This window comes from Crocodylus porosus, unplaced genomic scaffold (genome assembly GCF_001723895.1).
Source record: "Crocodylus porosus isolate Cpor-Errol unplaced genomic scaffold, CroPor_comp1, whole genome shotgun sequence".
In the NCBI taxonomy this organism is placed as follows: Eukaryota; Metazoa; Chordata; order Crocodylia; family Crocodylidae; genus Crocodylus; species Crocodylus porosus.
In genome coordinates this window covers 22,356,887-22,368,389 of record NW_017728916.1, presented here as the reverse complement: position 1 = coordinate 22,368,389, position 11,503 = coordinate 22,356,887, and the positions used below count along the sequence as shown (strand labels likewise).

The window sequence follows — 11,503 nt, the reverse complement described above, 5'->3', positions numbered from 1 at the left end:
CTTACCAGCCAGGTGCTGCTCTCCAAGCTACCAAGCTGCATTCCTGGCCCCATACATGCTGAAGCTGTACACATGCAGGTAGCAAATGTAGGCATGATTAGCCTAATTTCACCATTTTAATGCACGTTAAGGGCACACGTGTGGACATGTGCCCATAATGTGCATTAAATTAGGGTAATGCACATTAACGTGTTTCCTGTAGACGCGCCTTTAGTCTAGCAGATTTAACACAACTTCAGGTTTTTTATTTATGTTTTATCTGAAGAATATCTGGAAATTTTTTGAATGAACCAACATAGCTTTTTGGATCTTGGTAGAATTAGTAAATCTGGCACTTACAGAAACAAACTTTATTTTACATGTAAACTGAGAGGGTATCTTTCAGTTACTCCAGATTATAATAAAACAGACTCTTAGTCTACAGATGTAACCACAAGCCCAGTTTACAGTCTTTAAATTCATACTATACCTGTTGTTTGCTTATTTACTGACATATGGTTCTGTATATTGAGACTTCTGTCTTAGGGAGCTGTTAGTTATACAAATTTATCTAAAAAGTTTGTTGGGGGTCTTATACTTAAGTTTATTTTAATGTTTCCTGTTAGAAGTCCCTTTTCTGTTTGCATATAACTGTATCAAACTTAAACCATTTGGGCTGACATTTTCCAGGTTTGATATTTTTGTATTGGTTTCAGATTATGAGGTCAGGAAAAATACACTATATTTTTAGTGTTAAAAAATGTTGAACGTTTTAAGAGTTCCAGAGTCATGGTTTGATTCTTTTCTCTTTTAAATCTGCTGGGGGGGGGTTCCAAAAAAATGTATATATGGACAGAGTCAGGTACAATATGACAGTCTCCTGAAATCAAATGAAATGTCAACTGAAGAACAGCAAGAATCAGTTGAATGGCCCTAAGATATGCCTGTGTACATCATTTATCTCTAGTATAGTACTTTATTGATGCTTCACAGAAAATCCGTACCCCTGCATATTCACTGTGTTCTGATAATTTGTTCAGACCCTGAGATACCTCAGGCCTGAGCTGCTGACCACTTGTTATTCCCACTGACTTAGATTGGAGTTGTGGGTGCTCAGCGCTTCCTAAAACCAGGCCTAACAGGTCTATCTTTGACCTGGTGATCACATAGGAAATGCCCATGGTCATATAGCAAATAATGAGGGTCATTCTGGTGTAGAACCTAGAAAAGAAAACACAGCTTATGCTTTAGATAAGTTTTTTTTGAATATACAGTAAAATCCCTATTATCTAGCATTCTACAAGCCAGAATACTCTATTAACCAGAATTTCTGGCCGGATGCAAGTTTGCACACGTTGACCACTGCCGCTGCCACCCACCACCTTGCACTGCTGCTGCTCTGTGTGTGGCTGTCACCACCTCCTCCCCCTCTGCTCTGCGTTGTCTGCCTCAGATAACTGGAATTTTTACATAACTGGCACCCAGCATTCCCCACTCATGTCAGATAACAGGAATTTTACTGGATATGGTAATTTTGAGTTTTACCACAGAATTTCAAAAGATCTGAGAAATAGCATAAATGTTGTCGAATTCTACCAGTTATCCTTAAAATAGGGGGCATAGTAGTTGTGAGGAATACACACCCTCCGACTAGGACCTGTTGTCTCAAATTGTGTTTATACAGGACTTAGCACAGTGAGATTGAAGTCTGTGACTGGGCAATATATGTAATAATACTTCATAAGCAATGTACGACAGTATTGTTCAGTCAAGATTTCATTGTATTTACTAAAATGAGTGCAGACAGAAATGTCCAGCCACAGTATTGTGGTACTGGCAATGATAGTAACAGTGAGAAACTTTTGCTGCTCTCTGAGACTGAATTAGCTGATATACTAGTGTACTTTTAGAGTACTTTCAGAATTAATTCTGAATGATAAAACATTGCTTTAAAAAGTAGTTGGGCTGTACTTGTATACTAGATTGTACTTTTCAGGTTGTGGACCTCTCTGAATACCTGAGTATTTTTTTAAAAAAAACTTCTGTTGTTTCTTCTAAAATGTTTTATATTACAAAAGAGGATTTTTAAAGGTACATTTTTAAACCAATTTAAATTAAATAATCAAATAACAGATGCAGCATGTCAGATTGATCAGACACACAACCGTGTTTCTGAAATTACAACTGGATGTTAATGAAGAGGAGAAAATATGATTTCTGAAATAACACTTAAAGCTACTTTTTTTTATCTTCCTCTGTCCCAGATGGCCAAGCTGGTAGCTGTCCCTTGTGCTCTGGCATGTACATCTATTAGTGTGTATGCTGCAACAGAAGAAGATTCAAAAACCCACCCAATAAAGCCAAATCAGGTGAGATTCTTGTTGCTGCTGCTTTTTTTTTTTTCCAAACAATAACTAGAAGTATTCGAAAACTACCAAGGCTTCCCTTTGAATGATGTTACACAGCAAACAAAATTAATTAAGGGTGATACAGAACTATAGAAAAGTAGGCCTGGAAGCATTTTCTAGGTTTTCTAGATAACAAGGTTATCTAGTCCAGACCCCTGTTCAAGGCAGGATCATTCCTAACTTAACCATCGCAGCCAAGTGTGTCCAACCTGCTCTTGAAAATTTCCAACAATGGGCATTTCACAACTTTTCTAGGAAGCCTTTTCTAATGTTTGACCACCCAAGAGTCAGAAAGGTTCTCTGAAAGTCTAATCTAAATTTTATTCTGCTACAGCTTGAGGCCATTGCTCCTAGTCATAGCCACAGATAAAAGTGCATCTTCATCCTCTTTATAATCTTCCTTGAGACATTTGAATGCTGTTATCAAATTCCCCCTTAGTCTTCTGTTCTCCAGACTAAATAATCTCAGCTCTTCCGAAATTGACTTATAGGTCATTTTTCCCAGACCTCTAATCATTCTTGCTGCTATTCACTGGACTTTTTCCAATTTGTCCCCATCTTTCATGAAATGAGGGGCCCAAAACTAGACCCATTATTCCACACAATGCCTCACCAGTCCTGAATAGAGTGGAAGAAATACTTCCCTTGATTTGGAAGAGATGCTTCTGGTATTGTAGCTCAGTATACTATTGGCCTTTTGCAACAAGAGCACAGTTAGCTCATATCAGTTGATAGTTCTCTGTAATCCCCAGATCTTTTTTTGCAGTACCACTGCCTAGCCAGTCATTCCTCAGTCTGTATTTGTATATGCAATTGTTCACCTGAGGAGCAGGACTTTGCACTTGTCCTTACTGAATTTTATTCATTTGACTTCAGATCATTTCTCCAGTTCATCAGGGTCATTCTAAATCTTAACCCTACCCTCCAGAGAGTCTGCAACTCAACCCAACTGGTGTCCTCTGAAAGTTTTCCAACTGTATACTCAATCCCAAACTTCAAATCATTAATGAAAGTATTAAACCATATTGAACACAGGATAAACCTCTGGGGAACCCCACTCAATACCTCTTCCCAACTAGGTGTTAATCCACTGATAACTGCTGATTGAGCATGATGGTCCAACAAGTTATATATCCACTTTAGAGTACCTTCATTCAGTCTATGTTTCTTTAGCTCTCTAATAAGAATGTCATGGCAGACAGTGTAAAAAATCTTGACAAAACCAAGGTATCACATCAACTATTCCCATCCCCACTATCCAGAACCCATCAGTTTATCATGGAAGGAACTGCTTGGCCTGGGTTCAGGGACCCAGGGGGTTGAGGCCTAGCATAGAGTTACAGTAGCTGTGTTGGGGTCAGCGGCCCAGAGAGTAGAAGGCTGAGGCCAGGGCAGGCCAAAGCCTGGGAAGGGCTAGGGCCAGACTTGCTCTTGAATCCATGTAGGTTTTTCCTGATCACATTTTTTCTCCTCCAGGGGCTGAGAAATACATTCCTTGAAAATTTGCTCTATGACCTTTCCAGATACTGAAGGCAGATTGACTAGTCCCTAATTCTTCAGGTATTCCTTCCCTTTCTTAAAGTTTGGTACAATTTTTGTCCTTTTCTAGTCATTTGGGAGCTCTCCTAACTTCTATGAGAGCTTAAAGATAATAAACAGATAGTTTTGAAATTATCTCAACCAATTTGTTCAGTACTTTTGGATGTGTCCCATCCAGCCCAGCTGACTTGAAAGCATCTAGCTTCCCATGGAAATTCTTAACCTATTCTTCCACTACTTCAGTCTGCTTATCTCCTTACCTATCTGCTGCAAACTGCACGTATCAACTAATAGTTGACATTATGCATAAAGACCAAATAAAAAGAACATTACCTTAGCCTTCTCATCCATTACTATATCGCCTTCTGCATTCAGTAAAGGACGTACACTTTCTTTGGTCACATTTTTACTTCTGACTTGGTTGTAGAACCTCTTTAATGTTCCTTGTTAGTTGCAAATTATGCTTTGGACCTGCCTGATTTTCTGTCTGAATACCCACATGATACTTCTGTACTATGCCCTAGTAATATGGCCAAGTTTCCACTTTTTGTAGGATTCCTTTTTGATGTTCAGTTCATTGAAGAGTTCACTGTTTAGCCAAGCTAGTCTGCTGTACTTTTTACCGTTTCTTTGAATCATGATAGCTTACTCCTGGACTCCTTTCTCTCTTGGACTTGTCTCCCTGGAAATCCTTCCCACCTATTCTCTAAAGTCTAATGTCTTTATACTGCTACTCTCCCTTCTCCCTTTTCTTAAGATCTTGAATGCAGTCATTTCATGGTCAGTGACATCCACGTTGCATTCCACTTTGACATTCTCTACCATTCCTCCCTGTTTGCAAGAAGCATATCAAGAAGAGTTTCCCTGCAAGTTGGCCTCTTCACCTGTAACAGGGAGCCAGAGGCTCCTGTAACTTTAAGGATAGTGTCAGGCCAAGCTTGCTGGATGGGACTGGCAGCTGAGCAAAAGCTAGCTGCTAGGAAGCAAACAGGCCAGTGACAGCAGGGATAGAAGCTACCACTTCAAGAGTGACTATCCCAAGATAGTCACTGCAGTAAGCAGTGAAGGGGAGCAGACATCTAGGCAGTCCAGAAGCAAAAAATTGCAAGCAGCTGGGCTAAGCCACAGCAGGGAAGGGCAGGCTGGCCATCAGGCCACAGCAGAAAGCAGGGTGGCTGGAGAGCCATTTGACAGGAAAGGGTGGGGCTCTGGAGGCAATAAGGCTAATGCCTGAGACTAGGAAGTCATAATGGCCCTGCAGTCTGCAGGGAGAGGAGGTCTTGAGCAAGATGATTGTAAAAGATGGACTGACTGGCACCCAAGCTTTTCCAGAAAGCTGCAAGGAAAGAACTTAGACACATCAGGGAAGTAATTACCCAGTGTGGGGAGAATTTTTGTTGTACAGCCATTTTGCGTGCATTTATGTTCTGACTAGGAAAACTGTAGGACCAGGTTGTGGCTATGGGAGAGGTGTGGAGGCCATAGAGGGATGCCTGGTGGGGTACTCGATATCAGCAAGCCTTGCCTAGAGTCAGGGACCCAGAGGGCTGAAGCTGGTGTGATGCATTAAGCCAAGGCTGGGAGAGCTAAGGCTAGGGTCAGGCCTGGAGTCAGGGGCCCAGAGTGATGTAGGCTGGTGCAAGCTGAGGCTGGGAGAGCCAAGCCCAATGGGAACAGCTTGGCCTGGGTTCAGGGACCCAGGGGATTGAGGCCTAGCATAGAGTTACAGTAGCTGTGTTGGGGTCAGCGGCCGAGAGAGTAGAAGGCTGAGGCCAGGGCACGCCAAAGCCTGGGGAAGGGCTAGGGCCAGAGGCCCAGGGAAAAGAGAGAGCCTTTCCAGGGCCTGCCATGGTGACTGAAGTGTAAAGAGCCTTGACAGCACCCAGTAGACAACTTAGTCACAGCTGTGAGGCATGGGTGTGGCTACAGGGGCAGAAGGAGGCCATGAATAGCTCATAAGGCAACTGGTGTCCAAAGGTACTAATAGGGCCTGGAGGGCCATAGTGTAGTGTCTGAGGGGCAAGGTGGAGCTAGATTAGGTTCACTCTGGGATCCTGGGGTCAGCCGCCTCCTGAAACCTTATGAATAACATCAAGGTATGGCAGGGAAGGTAGAAAGTGAGGGTACCCTGAGGAGCCAGAATGAGGTAGGGGTCAAGTGGCCATAAGGGGACGTCATGGCCACTCCTAGGCCCTGATCTGGTCACACCGCCCCCTATACCTTTATGTCATCTCCAGCACTCCAAGAACTTGATGTGCACTGCTGACGGGCACCGATGGACAAAGTCCAGCTCATGGGCCAAATCTGGTCAGCCATGGACTTTATTTCCCAGCCACCCCTGCCTTCATGGTTTGGGTCAGTCTCAATGGAGACCGCAGCTGCACGTGCATGGGAAGGCGGAGGCTGGGGCTACCATGGAGACCAGCCTCAGCAGCACATGTGGCAGAGCAGCTCAGGGGGCTGCTCCAGAGCAGGGGCAGAGCTGCAACCTGTAGCCTGCATGCTCTGGGCAGGGGTGCACAAGCAGGGGATCACAGCTCTGCCCCAGCTCCAGACCAGGCTGTCACCACTGCAAGGAACCAGGGTAGAGCTGTGATTCCCTGCTTGCATGCCTCTGCCTGGAGCATGCAGGTTTCAGATCACAGCTCTGCCCTGGCTCCAGAGCAAGCTGCCCCCATCATAAGTTCCTAGAGGCTCCGGAACAGCCCCCTGCACTTTTCCATCATGTGTGCTGCCCTTGCTGCTGAGGCTGGTCTCCATGGCAACCAGCCTGAGCTTTCCCACACAGGTGCAGCTAGGTTCTCCGTGGAAACCAGCTAAAGCCATGAGGGCAGGGGCAGCTGGGAAATGGAGTCCAGCTGCTGGACGGTTTGGCCATTTTGCCCACTCCTGCTCTAGAGTGATTATTTACATTACTGTATGTTGGAGTAACTACACTGCTGTTATATGTGCACTACCAATAATCAAAATATGTTAAATTATAGAAAGAAAATGTAAAAAGTGCGTGTAAGAATGGGGATAGACAGCCAAATATACCAATGTGATTTACATTGGGATCAAGAGGCAAATATGCAGTTCTCCCAGGGTCATAGGCACCATTATTGTATCGAATTGCTTGGTAGTCTGTTGGTATTTAGCAAATGGCTACCCCAGGATGGAAGCAGATACAATATCTAAATCAGCATAACATAACAGTAGATTATTTTTCCATCCTTTCAACCCTGTCCTTCCCTTATTCTTTCTTTCTCCTTGATTGGGTGAAGTTACCGTAGTTTAAGGGTTATGTTGTCCATCCCTCACTGCTTACCATGATATAAAGCTGACTCTACGAGCGTTAACTTTTTGTCTTAAGTAATTTATGTTCAATAACATTATTTCTTGTATTTGTATATTTATTCCTTTTATTTGCTGCTCTTCCCAACAAAAGCTCAGTGTGATTTACATTAGAAGAACATAATAACTTATAAAATAGGAAATCAACAAGAAAGAAAAACAGCTTAAAAGAGAACTAGAATATCAACATTAAACAGAGACTCCCTAAACATATCTCAGCCTAGTTTTGTTTGCTAAACCTCTGCCCAATTATATGTATATACAATGCTTCTCATCTTGAAAGGATTTTAAAATAATTAATGACTTTTGTTCAGTAAGTCCATAGATATAAAACTTTGTTTTCTAATGGGAGGAAAGGATTTTCTTTTACTTTAAAGATGCTTTTAAAAGCTGTTTTCAACTGAAAACTTTATATGTTTCTGAAACTAGTTCTGTACAGTATGTTTGTTCCTTCCCTTCCAGCTTCCCATTTATTGTGCACCGCTTCTGAAATCTAAATACGTTGAAGAACAACCTGGTCGTTTGCAGATGGGCTTTTCTACATTAAGAATGGCAGCTAGTCGCTATGCTAAATGGATCACGGTAAGAACTATACGTTAGTGCTTGAAACAGTGTCCTGGATTTTATGACTGCACTCCTTTGCACAGCATTAGCATTCAGGTATTTTCCACCCTATCTGTTTGAGTACTTAATTAAATCACAGTTGCTGTGGAATTTCAGGGACACATGGGGATGATGACCTTTGTCTCAGCATAGTAAAGGGAGTGAATGGACATATTTGGTATTCCTGCAATCTAAGTGAAAGAACAGAGAGACAAAATAGATACTTTCAGCCCCTTTATGGAGTTCACAGATATGGTTGGTAGCATCTATTGGTAACATTTAAAATGTTACATCATTAAAACAAGATGTAAACTGTGACATCTCTAGTGATGTCTCAGTAATTGGCAAGTGAAGATTTTATGTTTTAATATCTGTCCTTCTGACATTAATTGGCTTTTTCAAATATGTGAAAAAGAAAAAGAAAAACAAAACTTGTTTCTGGCAAATCTTGATTGCGCTGAAATCACTGCATGCTTTGTCTCTGACAATGAAACCAGGATTTAGCTTCTACACATTTATGCTTACACTCATAGCAAAGTCAGAATTACATTTTTTTCCGCCAAACTTTTCCCATGTGCTCTAGCTTGAACAATTCCTCAAGTGGCTTGTGATGTTTCAAAGCTTGTATAGCAGCATCCTCATGTGGTGCAAATAGAAAATATGATTGCACCAATATAGCATTGAATATCTCAACTCAGATAAATACTGTTCATTTCTTGTTTTTCAATTTTCTTTTTTGTAGGATGCCTATGTCTTCGTTAAAAATGGAATAATGGATTCAGTCCAATTTGGCAAAGGTAGGCAAGGCTTAAAGAGACATTTAAAAATGTCTCTTTCTAGTCATTGTTTGGCTATGTGAATTACAAAGCTGGTTGAAACTGAAGAACAGTAAATTTTATTAAAAGAATGTTATTGCGTCAAAACAAAATCCACAAATAATAAAAAGGTGTCTGCCATGCATATTCCACTCTAATAGTTTTGTGTGATTTACTATACTCCTTTATTTAAAATCAGAAAAGGAAACTCATAACATTGTTCACAAAATTAGGTAGTATTTAGAGTTAGTTTGGTTCTTATTCATCCTCCTGTGGGTTCTCTTAAATAGAGCGGTCAAAGGGCTACTGACAGGGATAGAGAGGAGGAATGGAGCAAAAGGTCTTGTAAAGGATCTCTGTAGTCCATGTGCTCTGTGCGCTATATAATTTGCTCCTGTATCAGCAAAGAGTAGAGTGTATTGGGAGGAGGGGGTCTGCACCCTCATGAGTTGTGCATAGCCAGCCTTACCTTGGTACAGCCTATAAACTGGTAGCCAAAGAAAGGAACGCATAAAGCTCTACACCAAGCTGTTTGATAAAAGAGAAGAATTTCTGATCCCTGTATCATTGTTCTAGTTCTGAATAGCAGTTCAGTTTTGTGCTAATTCTGGCATTGCTAAAAATAATGAAGTGCATATCAGAAATTACCATTGGAAAATAACATGATAAATAAGAGATTAATGAAAATCAGTATGGGAAAACAACTGTGCTATACATCTATCTTCATTTTACATATCTGAAAGTAAAAACTACTGGTTTTTTTTCTTCTTTGCTTTTATTAAATCAGTGTTACCATATTCAAAATTATCTGCTGAACCCATTTGTGAACTTTGTTGTATATTTTGGATTCACATTAGAGTCCTAATCCTGCCAGTGCAGATTCCTGTGCAGCTCCTGGGTGCATCTGCATGAGACACTAATTGCAGTAGCCTAATAACACTGCTCAGTAGTGTGCCGGGCAGAACTCATGCTAGTATGCTACTGCGCAGTAGTATTAAGCTATTGTGCAGTTGGTGTCTGTAAAAACCTGTGCGCCAATGCTTCTGTGCAGTAGTGCCAGTTACTGTGCATTGTTTTAGTACTTGGTTTAGTACTATGGCACATTAATTAAATGAACATCTAGACATACCCCTAGAAAGTAAGTTAATGGATCCTCAGGAATATAGACATCTTCACTCAGGAGGATCCAGTTGTAGGACTAGGGATTATACTGAAATTCATCTTTGGCTTGATATAACTTTGTTAAAATGAAAAAATAATCTCCACTTAACATGTCTTATCTGTTTTAATTTGTAAGATACATATGTTTATCTGAAGAATCCACCTCCAGAATTTCTTCCAAAAGTTGGTGTAATTACAATTTCAGGCCTATCTGGTATAGTCCTCGCAAGAAAAGGTATGGGTTTTTTCCTCGTTTCAAATATCATCTGGTTGATTGTATACATCTTTAATTTCACAGTATCTGAGATGCTTTGATGTAACTACTGGAAAAAGCTCTTGTGCTCTTGTAAAAGTGGTGGTAGTAAAAAAGCCAAGCTTTATACAAGTACAGCACATAGAGGTGATATTAGTGAACATTTTTCTCTAAGGTGTCTGACCTGCTAATAACTTCTGTGCAATATACTTAAGTATTAGAGTATTCTTGAGGATCAGAATGAACTTCTAGGGCTATCCTGAGCAATCTTAGCCATTCAAAAAGTATGTCTTAATTCTGCTCCTGGGCTCCTGGAACAAAATGATGGTATCTATGACACAATGTTGAAATGGAGGTGTGTTAGATGGTGGGAACTTGTTGCTCAGACAAAAGACCTATCAAAAGAAATAACAAAGTCAATAATCAAATTTAATTTTCATAAAATAATGAGGTGAAAACAAACCCTGAACATTATATTTTATTCAATTGTTTCAAAAATTCAAATATTTCCTTAATGACATTTTCATGAAAATAACTGTCCAGGTAAATTTAATAATTTACACTGTAAATTTACATCAGCATTGACTCTCTTTTTTTTGTAAAGTCACTGTCAAACTGAAAAAAAAAATACTGGGCATAATTAGCATATAACATTTTGCAAATTATTTTTGTTCCTTTAGTTTTAAGCCATTCGGAATTAAATTTCTCAATTTAATTTCTCAATTCTCAAGGGGCTTAAATATTTTATCACTTTAGCACTTAAAGAAGAAAAGATTGTCTAGCCAGAAGGGCTCTAAAATGGAATCAGTGATTAAAAGTTAAAACAAAAACATAACAAGAAAACAGGCACAACAGAGTCACTGACACTGGAAGATGACTTTGTTATACCAAATGTTGTTAAAACATGATAGAATCAAAATTGGTAGGTATAAAGGTGAAACATTTTTAGCTTGAAAGGTCAAAAAAAAAAGCAAGTTAAATTAGTCTCTGGTCCAGATGAAACGGCTTTTGTGACTTGGAACCAAAAGAATAGCAAGTAACTTGTACTAAAATGTGAATATCGACCTTTTCAGAGTCAGAGGTTTCCAGCCTTTTTAATCTAGTAGTATCCCTGGTTGAGAACCACTGTTGGTGCTGCCTCAGTTTACCTCAGTGATTCTTAACTGGGTGCTGCCAGGAAAAATTGTCCCACATGCCTGCTGCCCAGCCAGACCAGGAAGAGCTATGACATGTGCATGTTCTCCTGCCTCATTAGGGTTATCTGATAAACCTAAAGGAGGCAGGAGAGCTAGCTCAAGCAGCAGCCCTCCCCAGTCTGACAGTGTACACCTCTTCCAGAAAGAGGCACACAGGGGGAACTGTCCAGCATGCCTCTGTTTCTAGGAGGAGCTTTGTGGGGCAGGGGGTCGACC

At 40.6% G+C, this 11,503-nt stretch overlaps 1 protein-coding gene across 3 annotated transcripts in view; it reads left to right on the top strand.

Annotated features, from left to right (window-relative positions):
- The window catches only part of APOOL (apolipoprotein O like), a 41,473-nt gene that overhangs the window by 15,902 nt on the left and 14,068 nt on the right, over positions 1-11,503 (top strand). For all 3 annotated transcript variants that reach the window (XM_019536480.1, XM_019536481.1, XM_019536482.1), the window contains exons 2-5: positions 2,244-2,348; positions 7,722-7,841; positions 8,605-8,659; positions 9,975-10,073. In XM_019536480.1, coding sequence (XP_019392025.1) covers positions 2,244-2,348; positions 7,722-7,841; positions 8,605-8,659; positions 9,975-10,073 — 379 coding nt within the window. The remainder of the gene's footprint in view (positions 1-2,243; positions 2,349-7,721; positions 7,842-8,604; positions 8,660-9,974; positions 10,074-11,503) is intronic.